The sequence below is a fragment of the Thamnophis elegans genome, chromosome 4 (genome assembly GCF_009769535.1).
Source record: "Thamnophis elegans isolate rThaEle1 chromosome 4, rThaEle1.pri, whole genome shotgun sequence".
NCBI classification, from domain to species: Eukaryota; Metazoa; Chordata; class Lepidosauria; order Squamata; family Colubridae; genus Thamnophis; species Thamnophis elegans.
In genome coordinates this window covers 65,304,592-65,326,659 of record NC_045544.1, presented here as the reverse complement: position 1 = coordinate 65,326,659, position 22,068 = coordinate 65,304,592, and the positions used below count along the sequence as shown (strand labels likewise).

Sequence of the window (22,068 nt, the reverse complement as noted above, 5' to 3'; positions counted from 1 at the left end):
CCTAAATCCAAGATGCTATGGGATGGTTTGAAATAGGCTATCTATGCAAGAAACCCTTCAAATGTCACACAGCTTAAAAAAAAATCTTCCCAGTCAATGCCAGAGACTGTAGACCATTGTTTCTCAACATTGGCAGCTTGAAGATGTTTGGACATCAACTCCCAGAAACATTGCTGTAGACAGTTATAAGAAATGCCAATTGGAGGTTGTTTTTGCCAAAGGGGGAAATTCCAGGCATTAAGATTAAGAGTGTACTCATTTTTTCCACAGAAGGAAATGCCATATCTGTTAATTATTTGTTCAATAAATGATTGCAAAATCAATTTTTCATAGTTTCATGTTTTGAATCTCTAAAGTTATTGACATAATTTATTTTGGAAACAAGAAATAGCAGCTATTATTGCTTTTGTAAAATTGTATTCAATTGAGCATGGCTGAAAAAAAGAACGTTTCAAATTCTTCTTCCTAGATTTTACATGAAACAGAAAACCATGGAATTCTACAAGCTTAAAAACAAGAATGCATAAAGATATACGCTTGTTGCTCTAGATTAAACATTTAAACATTTCTAGCACAGCCTGGTAACAAAATAGCACTTTAATCACTCACTTTATATTTGGTTGTAGGCCTGGCTGTTCTTCATAGTCTTCTATCAAAAAAGGAAGATTCTTGACCCAGTGGTCTTTAAACTTCCCAGGAAGATCTGCATCTATGTTGTATTCTGTAACTGGAATATCAAGATGGGCATGGAGATAGCGAGAATATTCTGTGGAGAAAATGAGATATATTTTCTCTAATAATTTCTCCAAAAGACCTCCATGTGAAATTCAGCTGATTTATCCTCCTTCTCTCTCCCCCAAAAATTAAAGCAAGGCAATATGGTTCGTACTCATTTTATTAACATTTTAATGCCATATTTGGATATTTTCCCCAAACAACAGGCCTGTTAATTTTCAAAGTGGCAGACAGTTTTATACAGTTGGCAAGAAACTAACCGCTTGCATGATTTGTGAAGATCAAACAGTTGCTAGTGGTAGTTCTCCACTCAAAATGTACTTCTATAGCCAAGCTTTTTAACTGATGTCTTAGCTTCTTTTCATCTATATGTTAATAATTCCAATTGTCTTAAATTGTTTTATCTGCTTTGGAGGTTTTGTCAATCGCTCAGTCTTTGAAGTAAAAAAAATTGAATAGTTGCAGTAATACAAATTTCTAAGTAAAACATCCCATGAATGGAAAAAATATTAGAAAAATGGCCAGGAAGATGATTTCATTTCTGGAAGATGATTTCATTTCTCTGGTAGTTTAGTTCTTTATTAGTCACTAACCAGAAATATGTTAAGTTGACAAAGTAATTAAACCATTTCTGTTTCAAATAAAATAAAATAAGGGCATAACATTATTAACTAGATCACAGCAGCAAACGAAGAATGCCTTTTATTTTCAAAAAGTGTCCATAAAATCCCATGGTTAAATATACAGAGATTTGTGTAAAAACATTAATTATATTGTTATCAGCAACTTACCCCTGAAGTATTTCACTTTCAAATATTCTGTGCTGACTGTTTGACCAGGCAAGGGATCATTTAGCATAACTTTAGTCTGAGCTTTGATTCCTTCATAAAATTGGCCCATGGCAACATGACTGAGACCTTTCATATACTGACATACTTCATTATATGGCTCTATTTGAAGACACCTCTAGAACATTGAAAAGGGACAATAAATCCAAGACATGAGTAACATTTCAAATCCATCAAGTACAATTTCTTCTCTTCTTCTTTTTTTAAAAAGTTTTTTCCCCAGGAAGCTATTTCAACAAGGCTATTTTTCTGTTCATTTAAACGTAATACGTTCATTTTTAACGTAATTATAGGTCGCTTGGCTCCAGGTTGCTTGTAGGTAATTTAACATAATTGTAGGTTACTTGGCTTAAGGAGCATCTCCTCCAGGTAGAATATGTGTAGTCTATGCATGAAGGGGAGAATGATAGAGGCCCCACCCCCATATAAAGGGAAAGGGAATATGGATACAGAGGCACACCTTCTCTGTTAAGGCTACACACTCTGGGACACCTGCCCTTCTGCAAAGAGAGCAAGTGACATTTAAGTGATATTTATAAACTGGGTTATGCTTCCCCACTCCAGACTGAGCTACATATGGTGTAGAAATGCCAAATTGGTGCCTGGAGTCTATCAGGGTCTGGATGAAATAAAACGAACTAAGATCCTATCCAGAAAAAATTGTTATCTGTCAAACTTCTGGGCAATCTGGTGGCATTGGTGCCAGGAATTACTGTGTGGCGTTCTGCTCCCTTTGAAAGAGGTTGCAGGTAGTCCTCGACTTACAACAATTGAGCCCAACATTTTTGTTAAGTGAGACATGTGTTAAGTGAGTTTTGCCCCATTTTACAATCTTTCTCACCACAATTGTTTGAATCATTGCAGTTAATAAGTTAGTAGCCCGGTTGTTAAGTGAATTTGGCTTCCCAATTTACTTTGCTTGTCAGGAGGTTGGAAAAGAGGATCACATAACTTTGGGACCACCGCAATGGTCATAAATATGAATCAGTTGCCAAACATCTGAATTTTAATCACATGATCATGGGGATGCTGTGAAGGTCTTAAGTGTCAAAAATGGTCATAAGTCATTTTTTCCAGTGCTGTTGTAACTTTGAACAGTCACTAAGTGAACTGTTGTAAGTTGAGGACCTGTATTTGTGACTTTGGGGTTCTTTTGGAATCACAGCTCTTTCTTAGATGGCAGAATGTAGCCATGGCTAGAAAAGGCCTTGCCCAGTGCCACTTGTACATTACTTATAACTCCAAGTAGACTAAGATGCCTTGGTGATAATAACTCACACTTCATCACTACTTGGCTAGACCAGTGGTCCCCAACCCCCGGTCCGCGGACCAGTGCCGGGCCGTGGAGTACCTGGCACCGGGCCGCGCAGCGACCGGGGGCCATGATCACTGTTCCCTCTAAGGTGCGCGCCTGCGCGGCCGCGCACATCACAAAAAAAGCCCGCGCAGCAGATTCTATCTGCCGCGCAGAGTTTTTTGTAAAGCAAACGTGGGGAAGTCCTTTACAGGCGGCTAGAACTGGCCGCCTGCAAAGGACCTCCCCAGACTTGTTTTGATGAGCCGCCAGTCCTCTTGCTTCTTCTCCTTCACCGGCAAAGCTCCCGCTGGCGCCCTGCCCATGGCAGTGGCAGTGCCTCTCCCTCCAAGCGGAGCACCTGAGCTGGCTCCCGCGTTATTCCTCCCCCTTCCTCCTCTGCCGTGCTTTTGAGGCCGCGGGAGCTAGTAGGAAAGTGGCGGAGGTGGAGGCAGGGATAACCCAGAGCCCAGCTGAGGTGCTCCGAGCGGAGGGGGAGGCACCACCGCTGCTGCCATGGGCGGAGCCGCCAGCGGGAGCTTTGCCGGTGAAGGAGAAGAAGCAAGAGGACTGGCGGCTTTGAAATGCAACCCCCTGGTCCCGCCGGCCGCGGATTTGATTCGGCATAAGTGGGGGCCGAACGCATGCTGAGCCGACTTTGCGCAGTGAGGCGGAGTAATTCAACCCCCCCAAAGAACGTGTGTGTGTGTGTGAGAGAGAGAGAATTGGATCAAAATTGGTGGCCAAAGGAATGGAGGGAGGGAAGGAAGGAAGGAAGGGAGGGAGGGAGGAAGGAAGCCCTGCCCCCTGTGAAAAAAACTGAAGATGGAGCAGTGAATGAATAAACCATAAAAGCAACAAACAGTTAATGCGTAAGTAAGCTGAGGAGCAAGTTCTCAACTAAGGAAGCAATATAAGAAAGAAATATAAAAAGCTCAATATGCCAAAACACTTATTTTAGTCTTCATTTAATTACTTGTATTGTAGTCTGATGTAACATCTTTTTAAAGTTAACGTTAGTTAGAAAAGATAGGGTACAAAACTTAAATAATAAAAAAATTGTACATTCATTTTGAAAAATAAATGCAATACTTGATTAATTTCATATCTTTATTTAAAATAGTTTTGGCATGGCATATGATTTTATTGACTCAGTTGGAAATGATGTGGATGTTGTATCTGATTCTGAGGTATATATATTCTTAAGTAACATAACATATAGCATATTGGCTCCAGGGAAGTTTAATCAAAACAATCTGATATATAAACAATCAATGTGTCGTCGCGAACAACGCTCCCCACCCCTGCGCGCGCTCAGCGGGCCACAGTAAAATTATCAAAGGCTGACTGGTCCGCGGCGATAAAAAGGTTGGGGACCACTGGGCTAGACTATTGTGATGTGTTCTCTAGGAAGATACCTTTGGAGAGGCATCAGTAGCTGCAGGTAGTGGAGAATACAGCAGCCAGATTGATTATGAATCAAATCAAATCCAATAGGCTAATATCAATTTTGGTTCTTATCATCTTTTGCAGTTTCTCTAAAGGGATGTTATAAACAAACATGACAGAACTTTTATAATATACTCCAATTTTGCCAACTTTACCTTAAAGTTTTTCAATGCTTCATCCAAGCTTCCATGATGATAAAACATATTTCCTTTAAGTTGTATTGTCTGGACATGATTTTGATTAAGCATCAATGCCTTCTGAAAATTTTCAGCTGCAGCTTCAAAGTTACCAAGTTCTCTAATTATTTTATTGAGCAATTAGATAAAAAATCAACAGCAAATTAGTACTTTTATCTGGCAAATTTTTAAAATGGGATTTATTAAAATAGGGCTTAAAATAATCAATATTATGATTATTAAAAAGTTATATGATATAATGTTCGACAGAAAAACTATAACATTTGAGACATCTAGCAAGCATTGCACCCTTGCTCAAAAATGCCCCTTTCCATAAACCCAATTTGTGAATGCTTTATTGGGTTGTCTCTCCCCACCCCAACTGGAGAAACATTAAAGTTAAGAGAATTTTGAAGGTGCTTACCGATAAGCCTGGCCCAGACTTTTGTAGGCATCTATGAAGTCTGATTTCTGCTTCAGGGCTTCTTTAAATATCTCAATAGCTTCCTGTGAAAAGCACAACACAGAACTACTTCCATTATTTCTATTCACCTTTTAGAATGAGTGAGTGAGTACATACATATTGGATAAAAGATCTGGACAATTACTTTCTGACAGGAATTATTAGGAAGATTATAATTCCTGTTATATATACTATGTATGAATTAATTTTAATAAAAAGCAAACCATTTCAAAATATTCAGTTTTTTAGAACCTGTGTGAAACCATATCATGCAAGCATTATAAGACAGAGTACAAGACTAGTATCTATCATGTAGTCTAGCAACCACATAGTAAACTTAACAAAGAACTAAAATTAGACAACAGCCTATGTGATAAAAAAGATAGACTTCTAAATTTATCTGTCAGAAACATTTTAATAGCGTCCCTCAGGCCCAAAAATAGAGATGACAACTTGGCCTTTTAAAAAAAAAAAGGCATAATAAATCTCAGGCACAAATTAAAATAATTACTTAAATTTCAGAAGTCTTCGATATTAATTTCCAACCATGCTGCAAGTAATATAATTAAATATAAAGCAGGACAGTCAGGACTAATGAAAGTATTTTCAAGCTCATTAAGTACAATGAAAGAAAATAAGGCAGCCTGCCTTTAATCAGCTTGTTCAGTGACAGAAATTTCAATGGTTTGTAAAGAGGAAAGATACCGATGACATTGTAATAATCAGTTAACCAAAAATCAAAATAAAAAGTCTAGGCTGTTAAGTGACATATGACAAAAACAAGAGACATTAAAATATTCCTATAAGTGAAAACAAGCATTTTTTATCTTCAGATAAATTTACAAACATGAAAACAGATAATAATTCAGTATTAAACTCTAGACAAGAGACAGAGTTCAAGATCAGAATATGGGTTTGCAAACATGAGGTTCCAGGTTCAGCCCAAGAATTTCCAGGATATATGAACTCAAGAAACATTAAGAAAATACATAGAAGAAACAAGAACTGGATTGATGCACACTAAGCCATGGTTTGTGTTAACCATAACTTGTTAAAATTTATTGTAATCTGGTCCTTATGTAGTACTAAGGCAAAGCCAAATAAGCCAAGTTATGGCTTCGTAATGATATGCAGCCACTGACTTTTGAAAAAAACAATAACAATTGGCTAAATTAAGCATTGGTATGGTTCCATATAAAAACAAGTCTGTTTTTCTGTTTATTTTTCTAACCCAACCATTCCCAAACCAACCAACCTGAGCAGCATAATTGTAACTTTTTGCATTTGTGGAAACATAGGATAGGAATTCCATACCTTTAGAAGCCCTCTGTGAAAAAAGGATAAACCTTTGTAAAGCATAACAGTTGGCTGATTTTTGTTCAGCTCAAGAGAGTTCTGAAAATCTTCATTGGCTGTTGCATAGTCCTATTGTAGAAAAATAGCTGTCATCAGATAGAGAAAAAAATCTAGAACTAATTCAAAATATACCATGTAATACTCATATTATGACCTACACAATATTAATTCTTAAAACAAAAGCACAACTACCAATCACACAGCAACTAGGCAAAATTAAACTAGATTTCCTTAATATAAGACCTCCTGAATTCAGTAAGTCTGATTTCCTAATAAAAACCACTGGAATGTACTTGTAAAAATGTGCATAAAACAAATCGTATGTAATTCAATAAATGGGATCAGAAAAAAACAATCTCTGCTTATAAAAAGTACACTAATAACAAAGATGTTTTGTGGGAGTGACCTCATTGCAGCACCTAAAGGTATAAATTACACCTTAAACTTTTAAAATACTGAGAGCTAATTCATCAAGTTTTTCTAGTAAAGTTGTTTTCACATGTTTGGGAGTCTAATGTTCAGTACTATGAGGGACTGAAGTCTTACCTCAGATATGAAGTAAAGAATACCTCTGTGTCGATAAAGCTGCGCTGAGCGTTTCAGCTGAATAGCTTTCGTGATATCAGTCAGTGCTTCACTAATTCGACCCAAAGATGACAGTATCTATAAATTCAAAATAATATTTTAGCCTAGCAAGGATTCGATTTAATCATGAAGCACTAGGTCATGGGGAATAAAAATTGGACCTGAACAAACATTCTGAATCTCTAACTTCTGAACAGTGCTAACCTTTTCCAGTTAGTTTCATCTTTGGTGACCCACAGAACACAAGTAATGTTCAAATAATTCATTAACTGTGCAGTGTGAGATAAAAATTATTACTTCCCTTCCTAAATGAAGGCTATTTATTTATTTTCCAAATACTCCAAGCTCAAGTGGGCAAAAATTATAAAACATGCTGCATTTGTCACACACAGTTTCATATATACAAGACGCATAAAAAGGAATTACATTTACATGTTCTTTGAAGGTTGGTTTGTTTGCCCAATATTTCTAATTAAACTGGTTCTCCAGTTTACAATTTTGGTATCATCAAAGAACAGGACAGATGAAAGTGTTCTCTTAATGAGAGAGCCAGTTTGGTTTAGTGGTTGAGGCACCAAGCTAGAAAGTAGGAGACTATGGGTTACTAAGCTGGGTAACTCTGAGCCAGTCACTTTCTCTCAACCAATCTATTAAACAGTGTTGATGTTTGGGGGAAAATAGGTGAAGAATATATTGTGTATATTCACCAACTTGAGTTATTTATAAAAAAATAAATACATAATAATAATAAAAGTAATAAAGGGAGGATAAAAATATTTTTTGAAAATAAAGATGATGGGCTGGTCACACTTGCCTGCTAGACCCAAAATACACAGCTACCACCCCTGACCATCACTCCTTCCAACCGCCCCAACAAATTGTCAGTATTGTTCAAGTTCAGAGCTTCTAGTCCAAAGAAATTACAGGTGTCCTCGACTTACAACCACAATGAAGCCCAAAATTTCTATTGCTAAATGAGACATTTGTTAAGTGAATTTTGTCCCAATTTATGACCTTTTTTGCCACAATTAAATGAATCACTACAGTTGTTAAGTTAGTATGGTTGTCAAGTGAATTTGGTTTCCCCATTGACTTTTGCTTGTCAGAAGGTTACAAAAAGTGATCACATGTCCCCAGGACACTGCAACCGTCATAAATCTGAATCAGTTGCCAAGCATCTGAATTTTGATCACTTGACCATGGGGATGCCGCCATGGTCATAAGTGTGAAAAATGTTCATAAGTCACTTTTTTCAGTGTTGTTGTAACTTCAAACGGTCACTAAATGAACTGTTGTAAGTCGGGGACTACCTGTAGTTTGTCAGTCTTTTTTACTCAGCAACAGTACTGCTTATTGAATGCTCTTTCTACTCTCTCTGATTTATCTTGTCATTTTGGTTCTGCCTTATTACACAGGATTCTTCATAGACTAAGCCAAGTAGAATGTCCAGAAGGAACTTTCTGCCTGGTTCCTCCAGCACCAGAATAGCTCTTTTGTGCTACTTAGGACATATCTGTTTTATGTTATCATTTTAGACTATTGGGCAAACAATTATTCTTTTTTTTTTTAATATAATTTTTATTAAACATTATTACCTTTAAAAAAACAGAAAAAACAATACAGCGACATAAATACAACGACATAAGCAAGACAAATCATACATAACAATATAAAGTAGAACATACAGATACAAATGCCGTTTTAAACATACAACCCCCCCTCCCCCCCCACGGTGACAGTCATTCACAGCCCGGTTTTTCTTTCTTTCCTCATTATTAAGTCTCTAAGCCACATCTTCTCATTGCAAGATTCAGGGATCTATTACGGTACCTATGTTAACTTTCCCCATTTAAGTCCCTGCTGTTCTCCTAGTCGCCCACATATACCATAGGTTCCAGCTAAGATAATGTTCTGTTTCTCCTTTGTCCCTCAGCCAACCCGTCATTCTGTCCATTTCTGCACATTCGTAGATCTTTTTAATTAAAGCATCTTCCGGCGGTATAGTGGTGGATTTCCAAAGTTGTGCATAGGTTATTCTTGCGGCCACAATTATATGCAGGCTCAAATGCCATATTGAACTGCTTATGTTATCTGGTTTGATGCTTAGTAACAGGTTCTCAGGTCTCCATTCAATGTTTGCCCCGGTAACCTCTTTTAACCATTTTTAATCCTTTTCCAATATTTCGTGGCCTCAGTACAGGACCACCAAATATGGTAGAATGTGCCATCCTTTCTTCCACATTTCCAACACAATGGAGATAACCCAGGAAACATCTTAGCTAATCTCGTTGGGGGGAAGTGCCACCTATAAACCATCTTGTATATGTTTTCTTTGAATGCAGTAGAAGTTGTAAGTTTAATGGTCTTGCTCCATAGATCCCACCATTTGCCCATTTCAATTTCATAACCTAGGTTTCTCTCCCAAACTGTTAGAAGGCTTTTGTCCATCTCTTCATTAGTATCTTGGCAGGTCAAAAATTGGTAGATCTTCGATAACATTTTTTTGTCTCCACCAAACAAGATCTTATCTAGCCCCTGAGGGTTTGGGTAGATCCCGAAACGTGCCTTATCACTTTTAAACCTGTTTCTAACCTGTAAATATTCCCACCATTCCAAATTCCTGCCCTGTTGCTCTAATTCCATCTTTGTTTTTATGTTGCCCTCTTCTGTCATGATATCTTTATATGTTATGTTTCTTGTCCAATTAAATAAACTCGGATGCGTTAAGGCCTCTAATGGTGCCAACCAACACGGAACCCTAAGATAATATTTTTTCCTCATTTTTTCCCAGACCCCCATCAAAATCTTCCGAATATAATGTCCCATGAAGTACCTATGGGGGGTGTCTCTTTCTTGCCAGAGACAAACAATTATTCTTAATGACAAAGCTAGAGCAATAGTTTTCTTCTTTACAGACTAGCATCATGATTCCTGTTTCATTTTTTTTAACAAAAAAAAAGACCAAGAGGTTACTCTTGTGCTCCAGCAGTTTGGAAATCCCTGATTTATATTATTTTGCATTTATTTTCAAATTTGTAAGACTGACCATCTATCCATAAAACTCTGGGCAGCAAACATACCATATAAAAAGAACAATGGTTCACAGCATTTTAAATAAAACACAAAATACCTACACTATACATCTAAGCCCAAACTCCCAAAATAACAATCTAACCATTTTTTTTATAATCAGTTTGAGGCAATCTTCAATTTGGTTTAAATGAAGAATTTGGATGGAGGTAAGGACTGATTTTCTCCCAGCACTGACCTATTAACCTACTCTCCTAAATGTTTTTAAGGTGTCACTATTTTAGTTTATATAGTGATGTTGTATATGGTATTTCTGTAAATGGCTGAGAGATACAAGACTACAATAGTTTTAAACATCTAATAAATACTAAGGTAAACTATATACCTCACTATGCTCAGCTGCAAAATAATTATAATACATTGTTTGAATGCCTAAAATGTATTTAACATTAATATTGGGAGAAAATCAACTTTAGCTGGTTCCCATCTTCTCTGTTAGACTCTGTCTATTTTTCACCCAAACAACTGTCACTATCTTTAATCTATTGATAGTTGTATAGGGTACTGTGTAACCAAAGCTGAATGAACACTATTACCCTTTGAATTAAATAGATGGCATAAACTGCATACAAAAGTTACACTGGACTTAAAACAATAATTTTCAACAACAAAGAACTTTCAATAATGTAAAAATGAGAAAAAATGTAGACATCAGAGTATTTTAAAACAGGAAAAGTACCTCTGCTCGTTGTTCAAACACTTCAGGATGATCTGGTGCCAGATTAATTACTCTGTTTAGTTCAAACAAAGCAAGCTCGGCATTTTTAATATCCTGGAAAATAATGAATATAAGCTTTGGTATATTTAGTTTAATCAAAGTGAAGTTAAGTTCAGAGGGTTTAGAATGAACAACACCAAAGGCATCAAACCAGCTGGTTTCATATGTAAGTAAAAGAAAGGAGCTTTTGATATGACAAATATAGCTCCATTGAAATATTTCTTGTTTATATCCATTGTCAACAATATTTTGAAGATGAAAGTAGTAATGCTTCGATCTAAGTCTTTGGTTACGGAATTGGAGCTCCAGAACTCACTGGGTCATTTCCAACATATTGTCCATATATATATATACTTTGAAATCAGAAAATGGGGTAAACAATGATTTTGGTTGTGTAAAAGAAAAAGTGTGCATAAAATATGGCTGTTTCTAAAGGAATGTTATGCCAGTTTCAAATTCAAGGCAGCAGAGGATCCCACTCTGCACTAAGTCAAAAGACCAACTTTTCACACAGAGATAACAGAACTGTAATCTGAAAGCATTCTGCATTTTGTTTTGGACTCCTAAAAGAACCACAAATGGAAATATTTTTAATTACTTTACATAGCCTCTACTTTTTTTGCTATTTTATCCTACTTTATTTAAAACCTCAATATTAATTCAATATTGATCCACAGAGAAAACTTACCACATAACTTGAAATTATACTGATTCAAGTTTTACATTTATACTGATTCAAGATTTAAATTTAAATTTAAAACGACTGTGACTTTGGGTGGCTTACAAAGTTAAAAATCCAGACAAAAATGAAAACTTAACCAAAAAGTAACCACAAAAATGATTAACCATAAAAACAATAAAAATATTTTTTTTAAAACAAAAACATAGCTGTAGGAAAACACCATTCGTTTTTCTAACAGTATAAGCACTTACCAGACTCCCTACCAAGATCACTGGATTCCAGATGACAATGCCATGTCTCCAGGCTCTCCTGGAAGACCAACAAGGTCAGAACTAATCTCACCTCAAAGGGATGCAATCTTCCAAAATGCAATAATGTTGGCCCAGGGTATTTATAAGCCAAACTGAAAAATGAAGCTTTTTCCAAGGATTTCAGCAAAACTGCCCCTATTCTGGATCTGCTGATGCACATACTGTATGTAAGGTCAGTTAGTGCAGTGCTTCACAAAAACCTCGACTGAAGTATGTTTCAAGTCTGAAAGAGCCATTCTGACCTGACTTGAAATGTTCTGGGCACCCCTAAGTGTGGCTGTGATCATCAGGTTTGGAACATTCCCAGAATAGTCGGAAATATTGAATATTTCCAATAAGCACAGAATAATCCATTTCAAACATTTTGAATTCACAAGAGTTTACATACTTCCAAGAAAATGCACTGTAATTAGTGACAGCTGCTTCAAATATATTAACTACTCACATGTTGCCTTTTCTTTCCATATGCTATCCCTTGTCCATAAATTGCACTGATGAGCTCTGGTTGTTCCTTGGCAGAGCAAAATAAAATAGACTTTAGATAACTGTGGTGCATGTATTTTAGCAGCAAATTCTACAACTAAGACGTTTAACACAAACTAAAAATAAATCCATCCCTGATATCGCTATTTAGGGGTTCACACAGATGAGCCCAGAACTACTTGCAACTTTTTCTCATGTTGTTAAAATTAGCTTTAATTCTAAGGGCTTTCATAACATTTTTTTTTTATTTTCATAACTTTCCTGTGGTATTAATATAACAATACCATATAATAAAACAGTAATAAATTATCATAGGTACAGCTTATAATGATTTAAGTAACCTTGTATCTTCATATTCATGGATGTGCATATACCAAACCACCATTTACCAACACATGCCACCCTTGATACTCTAAATGGTTGTGTACTCTTAATGTCAAAAGCAACTGTATATTCAAATATGACATTTTCAATGACACTTATTTAAACAAAAAGATTTCCTTCATTCTCTCCCAAATTTGAAATGCCCTGTAACTCCAAATAAATATTCAAACTCTACTGCAGACTATTAGGTGTAAATAGATACTTCAATTCTACAAGTAAAAACTGTTTTCATTAGAAAGATGTCACTGTATTTCACCCATAAAAATTATTTCCTATAATTTTTTTTGAGCTATATTTTCCCTGACTGAAACCAAGCATTTCTAGCACACAATGTCCTTTGCCCAAATATGAGAATGCATTACATTTTAAATGCTAATTCAACCCTAAAAACCTATGTTTTGCATATTAAGTTTACATTATCCTCTATTAATCTTCTCCAAGGAAGTTGTCTTTTTGGAGAAACTCTTTTACTAAAGTTGAATAAAAATGTAAAAAGGTTACCTGAAGCATTGTTGAAAAGTGGTGTATTGCTTCCTCATAAAGGCCATTGCCAATCAATACATAAGCAATAGCTGTCAAAATAATGTTTTAAGTTATTAAATCAAGCTTCTGTAAATTACACATGTCATTAGTAAGGAGTGCTGAAAATCCCACAAGGAACTAAACTGTAAATCTAGAAAATCTAATATTGAGATGACCCAATTTCGTGATCAAACTCCACTGTACAATAATCAATAAATACACTAATAAAAGTAATACAGATGTCTAAATATAATGCTATCTTGAAAGTAAAATATTAATGTGTTGCTTGCATGTCCTGCTGCCATTAATGAACCACATGCAATAATGATCTGCCTCAGCATAATTCAGCTTCCTATAAAAGTAGTTCTTGCTCATAAAATGGGGAAAGAGAAAAAACTGATTTTCACTTTCTTTTTTTATTCTACTGCTCTTTGTAGTCTCCATAAATTTGCTTCAAAATGTTGGAAACCTTCTCAATCAACATGAAGGGGATATAGACAGATAATATTTATATGAATCAAATCAAATCACTTTATTATGGTCTTTGACCTACCTTTAAAGTAGGAAAAGAGAAAAAGCAATACATTATCAGGGGGGAAGAAATACGATAAGACAATGATGGAATATATCTAATTTTTTTATAAATGTGTAATTTTATGACTTAATGAAATTGTTTGACCATCTGGTATGTAAGTGTTGAGTTAGCAGCCCTTAAAAAGTAAAAAAAACCGATACAAATTATCAGCATGACCCTCAAATTTATAAACAAATGGGGAGTTCAAAGTATATTTGGGGGCATTATAAAAGGGGCATTGTATGAGGACAGGGACAAGAGCTTCTACATCCCTGGTTCCATAGGAACAAAGTCTCTGTATATAAGTAGTTCCATGAAATATTCTTGCCAGCAGTTCAGAAGGGAGGGATCAAGCTGAAAAGGGCCCATCTATATTTGCTTAGGATAAAAGATTGTATAAATATGCTGCAGAAGAATGAGGTGGCTACCTAGCATTCGGCAGTAGAATTCTTCTTGACAGCTTCAGTGTCAATGAGATTGGTAGCTGTCTTACAACAGCAAAGGCAACAGGGTTGTAGGGTCAAACATGATTCTGAATCCTGAGATTAGAATCCTGGTCTAGGCCTGAGCCTTAATGCTTAGGATCTTAGTTTCAAGCCTCAAGAGTACATTAGGAGTTCATGTTGGGGTGCTGAACAAAGTCCTAAGGAAATTGATTGGTTTCATACAGGTTTATAGAAGTGCCAAGTTGTATCCTATATAATATTTTTGCAACTATTTTAGTGATAAACAGTTTGATTGATATTGAAATGTAATTTAGCTCCTATGGCCTATAAAATTTTGTTATTGCTGATGCAATCTTCTGGTCTGCAGAAATGGCATAATTTACTTGAACTTAGAGGCCTGAACTGAAATATTATGCCCAAATATTTAAAACATCTAACTTGTTCTAGTTCATGAGAATTGATTGTCTACGTATGCCTCTGTCTTTTTGTTAGAAAAACCTAAAACCTTAGATTTATCATAGTTAACTAATTGTTCCCCATTTAAAGTAAGATGCCAGGGTTCTTAATGCCTGCTTCATGCCTACAGAAGACAATGAAAGAAGTGCATCTTCAGCATAAAGTAAAATTTGGAGAAGTTTATAAGGTAATTTAAGCCCATGGATATCAATTTTCTAAAAGGTTTACATCCTTATTGATAAGCTGAATAAAATCAGAAAGATCCCCTTCTCAGCTACATATTTCTCAAAGGCCAGTTTTATCATATATCTTATATATTAGCAGTAAAGAGTATTTTGTTTATAAAGGATCTGCTCAAAATGTCCCAGAGTTTAATCTTTGAGATATTATCAAATACTGTCCTGAAGTCAATGACAACTGCATATAGATTGAAACCAGACTGGTTTGTAGATTTCTCTGCTCGATGTTGAAGCACTAGGCAAAGGTCTAGAGCAGATCATCCTGGTAAAAACCCTGCTGGCTCAGGGTTGATTCTTCCCTCATCTATTACCAGGTTTGAAGTTTGGTGAATAGGTAATAGGCATATAGTTTACTAATGATGTTCAATAAACTAATGGACCTATAATTAGCTGGGTTATTTTTGTCACCCTTTTTATATAAAGGAACTATTATAGCTCCCTGATCCCTCTGGGATCTTAGTCTATGTATGAAAAGAAAGGACAATGCAGGGCCCACCAATTATATTGGATCTAATTAGCTCAGAGGGCATAGTGTCACTCTCAGAGCTTTACCATGTTAAGCTGGTTAAGGAGATTTTTTTTCTTTTTACTTCCTTGCATTTGTCAGGGGTGTGTGTGTCACGGAGGGACTGACAATAAAGATATATCCACACATAGATGTTAGAGTATGGATAGCAATAGCAATGCACTTTTATACCACTTCATAGTGCTTTACCACCCTAAGCAGTTTACAGAGTCAGCGTATTGTCCCCAACAACTGGGTCCTCATTTTACCAACTTCGGAAGGACGGAAGGCTAAGTCAACTTTGAGCCTGTCAGATTCAAACTCCTGGAGTGAGCAGTGAGTTAACCTGCAGTACTGCATTCTAACCAGTGATAAGTGAGACATTTGTTAAATGAGTTTTGCCCCATTTTACTTTTTACTGTGACTTTTCTTGCCATAGATTTCTTGTCAATTTTCGTGTTAACTGAATCACTGCAGTTGGTTAAGTTGGTAACCTGGCTGTTAAGTGAATTTGGTTTCCACTTTGCTTTTCAGAAGGGTTACAAACAGTGATCACATGACCCTGGGACACAGCAAAGGTCACAAATATGAACTAATTGCCAAGCACTTGAATTTTGATCATACAATCATGGGGATGCTGCAAAGGTCGTAACTATGAAAAATAGTCATAAGTCACATTTTCAGTGTTGTTGTAACTTTGAACAGTCACTAAATGAACTGTTATGTCAAGGACTAACTGTACAATGCAGTTGTGTAATGCATTACATAAACAATTTGTTAAAATATGCCAGAATAGGGACGTTTTTTTTTTCTTTTTAGGCAGAATGTTATATTACCTTTTCTGCTCCTTTAAAATTTAGGTAGAATGTGGTGAATTGGCCTTCAGAGAGATAGCATAGTATTCCAATGCTGCTTTGGTACCACTGCCTTTATTACAAAAGGTTGGAGCTTAGCTCTGAGATCAAGATACACATCAAATATTCTGCTGCCTTCTGAGATAGTTGAGTTTGAGTGTGCCCTAAAGCTACAGAGGGTTAAAAAGTATGCACTTCCTTCCTCTGAATTAAACCATTGGGCTATTTTATCTCCAAGGGAGATATCTATCATTTAGATAATTCCATATAGGGTCAAAATCACACCCTTTACACAAAGGGGTTTATTTTACATGGATAAAATTGCTGAAGTTTTTTACAGACAAGAGATTAAAAACTATTTGGAACATGGCCTCATATAAGTTATGAGAACATCATTATGATGAGGGAAGAAAAGGCTTATGAGATTAGATGAAACAATATCGGCCCAAATTAGTCTTATTACATGCAATGCTCCTACTACTGGCCCTTGGCATCCATGTGGATACAACATTGTTGAATAAATGTGATTAAATTCAGCAGGATATAAGATTGTTCTTCTAGTCTTTAAGGTATCCTCAAAAATCTGTTGTTTTAGCCAAACAGACAAAATAAGTTTGAAATCAGTATTTCATACTAAACTTTTGTCCAATGAACACATCTAGAAATGGACAGAGAGAACTTCACTACTAGCTTTAGCTGATGCTACTCTTTAACAAATAAATCATACCTTTAGTCATAGTGATCTATGGCAGCGGTCATCAACTGGTGGTCCGTGAAAATTTTTTGGTGGTCCACAGAAAAATTATTTGCACTAAATCAGGGGTCCTCAAACTACGGCCCCTGGGCTGAATATGTGCAATAAACGCTTGCTGCAGAGAGTTTTCCCCTTCAGGGTCTTTTTGTGCAGGTCGGGGGGGGGGGGCAGAAATTCTGCCCCCCCCCCCGACCTGCAGAAATTCTGACTTGGGGCAGGGCTTTGGGCGAAGGCTGTAGGGAAGTGCCGCTGGGTCTTGTTCCAGTGGGACTGCATCATGGCCTGGAACTGGCTGACCATTTCAACCCGGTGTGCCTCCAGGCATTGGCACCTGGCCTTGCACTCCTGCAGGTCTTCCTTCTGCTTGGAAAGCCTCCCTCCTCAGCAGGTGCTTCTGCTGAGCCTCCTTCTCAGTCAGATCCAATTTGAACTGAGCCAGCTGTTTTGTCAACTATTTTTTGTGGTGGCTGCTTAGCTCTAGCAACTACTTCCTGTTGGGCCCTAAGTAGCCCGGGCGGGCAGGCGAGGAGGCCCCTCAATGTGAGTGACATTGAGTTGGCCACACACACGCAGTCACATGACCACTTTGCCATGCCCACCCAGCTGGTCATTAGGCAGATCATATTAGTGGTCTGCGGGATTTAAAATTATAAATTTAGTGGTCCCTGAGGTCTGAAAGGTTGGTGACCCCTGATCTATGGGGTGTGTTCCTAGTCCCTTGTTGCTCAGTTCACTTACAATTGAAACTAATTTAGAAAATACTCATACTGCCTCTTACCTAATTCTTCATTTGTGTATTCATCATCTGTAGGAAATGGAATTTTTTTCCCTTTGGCAAGTATTTTTGCTTGGCTCTGGGGAAAAAAAGTTTTATGCATTAAATTAACAACTTCAAGCAAAAGGTATGGAACAATTCCACTGAAGTTATACTGCAAATTGTTTTCAGAATTCTTTATCCTGAACACAATGAATAAACTTACCAAAAGTTTTTCTGTTGTGCAAGAAAGCAGAGGTTCACAAGATGAAGACCCTTGTAGTTCACAGTCTGAATCATGAAAGTGCAAAATTGATGAGTCTAAAATGGAAATGTTGTAACAGTTAATTGCTACATTCACCTTACAACATTAAGGGCAAGTTAAATAAAGTGCTATTTAGACACTTGCAAGTTTATCACAGTAGATTGGCTCCATGAAAGAACTAACTTACTATCACCCTCACACAGATCTTTAAAATATTCATTTCATTCAATTCACTTGTATTCCAAATCATTCCTCATTTTTATTTTTTATTTTATTCATTCCTTACTTAGTCTTAACATACTTCAAAATACTTTAGTTCCATCATGATATGGATTTTCTCAGTTTCTTTTAATTATAATTGGCCACGTTCTTTGCAACTCTTTCATATACATTATTCAAAATATTTTTTTCATCCTAATTTTTGTAGCAATCTAATCTTATATGAGGGGCCATGGTGGCCTAGTGGTTAAGACACTGGTCTGTCAACCAGAAGTTCCATATCCAAACACTGTGCAACAGGGTGAGTTCCCATTCTTGTCCCAGCTTCTGCCAACCTTGTAGTTCAAAAGCATCCAAATGCATATAAATAGATATCAATTTGGTGGGAAGGTAACAGCATTTGTGTATATGTAGTCATACTAACTACATGACCACAGAAGCATCTTCACATAACACTGGCTCCCTCAGCTAGGAACATGACTGAGTAGGGGAAACCTTTACCTTTTTTAATCTTACATGAATGTTTTCCTTTCATAGCTGTCTCCACTTTATACTTCCAATTATTGTTTTTCATATATTCAATTACATTAAAATTCCACACACTTCTGCAGCTGCCCTTAACCATAATTCTGTTTGCTGCTTCAACTTCCACATTCTCTTTAAGTTCATTTCAGTCTTTTGGGAAGAGTAATCTAGTAATACTTTTTCATAAAGACGCCACTTTCTTTTCCTGCAGTTGTTCCACTTTTATTCTTGTTTTTTTCATTATTTTCCTTTTCTTCCAAAAATTCACTCTTGACACTATAAAAAATGCTCTCTCCCACATTCAGAACCTAGCACTGTGTCACTCATAAATTACCATATTTTTCGGACCATATAAGATGCATTGGACCATAAGATGTACCTAGGTTTAGAATAGGAAAACAAGGAGGGAAAATAGTTTTTTGCCTCAGCACGTGCTATTGATGCCCATTTTTGGCCTGCAAGGTGCTTCTGGGGAGGGCAAAAACGGGACCCGCGGAGGCCTCCGGAGGCAGAGTGCTTCTGGACGTTGGGGAGGCCAAAAACAGGACATACGGAGGATTAGGGAGACCTTTGCTTTATAAGACACACAGACATTTCCACCCACTTTTGGATGCAGCGGGGGAAGCGTGTCTTATAGTCCAAAAATATGGTATCTTTTTCATCATAATAAATTATGCTTTAACTTTTTATTCAGTCTTCTACCATGTACGTTTATGAATAAACATATACTTAAATCACATACAGTATCCAGAACAAATAAGTGATTCTCATTCATTATTTTGTAGATTGTAGATTGTAGAAGTTTATTTATATGCCGCCCTTTTCCCTGGGGGGACTCAGGGCGGCTCACAACCCAAAGGGGAGGGTCACAGAATGGGTCACTTATTCTAGGGTCACAGAATGGCCTGATCATATTTTCCTGTTCTCCCTCATTCATTCATCACACCTAACAGAATACATTTTTCTTCTGATCATATTCATGCAAAATGGTATACATTTTTTAAAAAGCTTATTTCTGGTTCTTCTATTATCATTCATAAAAGAATAATATGCCACTACCACCAATCTAGTTCCATACTAAAGGACACAAGCAAGTAGGAAGAATCAATCTCCAGCCCTCTCCTATTAATGAATTCATTGAGGCGTAGTCTCTTTAAATATATTGCATCCCTTCTCCTTAGTCTTTTGCAATCTAGACTGAGCTGCCATTTATGAAATAAGCTACTAACAAGTTCTTCTTCCATTTGTTGAATGTTATATCTAGAATTCCCCCCGTTTCTTTCTCAACCGCTTCAGAATTTCTCTTATCTCACTGGTTTAATTTAGCTAGAGAAAGCTCTAGGGAAGAATCGTAGGAACCTGGTAAATAAACAAACAAACAAAAATAATAATTTTCCTTCAAATAACCTAATAAGAGCTATTAAGCAGTTTTGGATCAAACATAGTATTTTGAATTGATCCAGAAAGGTGGTCATCACCGATATGAAAATATATTGAGGGATCCCAAACAACTAACAGAACTGTATTCCCAATCTCACTTTATCAAGAGAGGGCATTTAAGGTGATATCTGCCAAACCAGGCCTGAAGCCAAGGGGGGAAAAAACAGTCTTGAAATGATCAGTTCAAGTATAGCACTACAATATGTGGTGTTAGCATCCAGCCTACAATTGTTTTTAATCTTCCCAATTCAGTTAAGGTTTCATCATAGCAACCTAATCATCTTTTTTGAAGTTACTATCACTACTTCCTTCAAAAAAGGTATTACTGATTTCTTATAGATTCAACAGCCAATCTTCTCTCTTTACTCTCCCAAATCCAAGGAAGAGCGAAAGTCAAAACAAATTTAACTAACCATCCTGTCTTCATCATGCCTACTAAAACTCCTGCCACACAAGCAAAATCCATTAACTGTCTTGCCTAAGGTTACTGTCACAGGTGCAACCCCCATTTATCTTCCAATGTTCTGCAACTGGCCATCTCATCCTTAAGGTGTAGGTAAAGGTTCTCCTTGCACATATGTACTAGGCGTTCCCAACTCTAGAGGGTGGTGCTCATCTCCATTTCAAAGCCGAAGAGCCAGAGCTGTCCAAAGACATCTCCGTGGTCATGTGGGCGGCACGACTAAACGGCGAAGGGGCATGGAACCCTGTTACCTTCCCATCAAAGGTGGTTTCTATTTTTCTACTTGCATTTCTTACATGCTTTTGAACTGCTAGGTTGGCAGAAGCTGGGGCAAGTAACGAGAGCTCACTCCATTACGCGGCGCTAGGGATTCAAATTGCCAAACTGCTGACATTTCTGATCAACAAGCTCAGCGTCTTAGCCACTGAGTCACTGCATCCCTTATGTCATCCTTACAAAGGTGCCATTCTTTTACCGGAGAAGATGGCATTTCAGCCCCTAGAACAGGGGTTGACAATCTTAAACACTGAAAGCTACAAAGGTCCTAACCGGAAGCCCCCTCCCCCCCTTCAATTCTGGAGCCAACCAGAAGTCCGGTTTCCCCACTCTAGAATCTGCTCCTAGCGCAGTGTCCTTTTTCCTCTATCTGTCCTAACCGAAAGCCCTACCAATTGAGGAGCTGACTGGAAAACCTGCCCCTTGCCATAGTTTCCTCCTGGCACGCCCTATTTACCCACCCTCAAACCAGAAGCTCCTCTCAAAATTGTGGTGCTGACTGGTGACAGGGAGCCACAGTAGAGGGATGAAAGGGCCACATACGGCTCCAGAGCCGGGTTGCTGACCCCTGCCCTAGAAGAACTAGGGGCTGAAATGAAGAACTGTTCAGCTATCCCCAAGCTCCTGTTGGATTCCAGCTCCTCTTCGGACATCATGCAGCAGTCCAGTTTTTCAAACTTGGCAATTTTAAGAGGTGTAGACGTCAACTTCCAGGACTGCTCCCAGACAGCAAGAGAATTCTGGGAGTTGAAGTGCACACGCCTTAAAATTACCATGTTTGAAAAACATTGATGGAGTCATTTCTTGACTGCTGAATCTTTGGGTTAAACGATGCACTCCGCTATGGACTCGCCATTCTTGCAGTCGAAACCGGCCCAGGCCATCCTAGGATTCTCCCACCAGAAACTGCCCGGTCCCTCCGGCTCCTTCTTTCTCCTCGTTACTCACCACCGTCTCCCGCAATTGCCGCGTATTGCTGCTCCCCATCCCAATCAGCCTCCCAAAACCCCGGGCAGCAACTGCTCCCTTGCTGGTGGCGCAGAGACAAGGAGGGGTACTGTTCAGCCAGAACCAGCAACGGCCGGATAACCGCCACCAGCGCCCAAAAGAGCTTCAGCGCCGCTGTAACGTTCGGCCACCAGCCCCGACTGCCGCAAGCAGGTGCCATCTTTCAACCACGCCTGCGCAGATTACCCTACCTT

The 22,068-nt window shown here is 37.6% G+C and overlaps 1 protein-coding gene across 3 annotated transcripts in view; it reads right to left on the bottom strand.

The window, feature by feature from the left end:
* The window catches only part of TTC13 (tetratricopeptide repeat domain 13), a 34,852-nt gene extending 12,812 nt beyond the window's left edge, over positions 1-22,040 (bottom strand). For all 3 annotated transcript variants that reach the window (XM_032216172.1, XM_032216173.1, XM_032216174.1), the window contains exons 1-12: positions 21,815-22,040; positions 17,905-17,999; positions 17,703-17,778; positions 13,076-13,146; positions 12,153-12,218; positions 10,676-10,768; positions 6,868-6,984; positions 6,280-6,390; positions 4,927-5,009; positions 4,482-4,623; positions 1,527-1,701; positions 610-766 (exon numbers count right to left, since the gene is read on the bottom strand). In XM_032216172.1, the coding sequence (XP_032072063.1) occupies positions 610-766; positions 1,527-1,701; positions 4,482-4,623; positions 4,927-5,009; positions 6,280-6,390; positions 6,868-6,984; positions 10,676-10,768; positions 12,153-12,218; positions 13,076-13,146; positions 17,703-17,778; positions 17,905-17,999; positions 21,815-22,034 (1,406 nt within the window). In that variant the 5' untranslated portion in view covers positions 22,035-22,040. The remainder of the gene's footprint in view (positions 1-609; positions 767-1,526; positions 1,702-4,481; positions 4,624-4,926; positions 5,010-6,279; positions 6,391-6,867; positions 6,985-10,675; positions 10,769-12,152; positions 12,219-13,075; positions 13,147-17,702; positions 17,779-17,904; positions 18,000-21,814) is intronic.
* Positions 22,041-22,068: the final 28 nt, after the last annotated feature.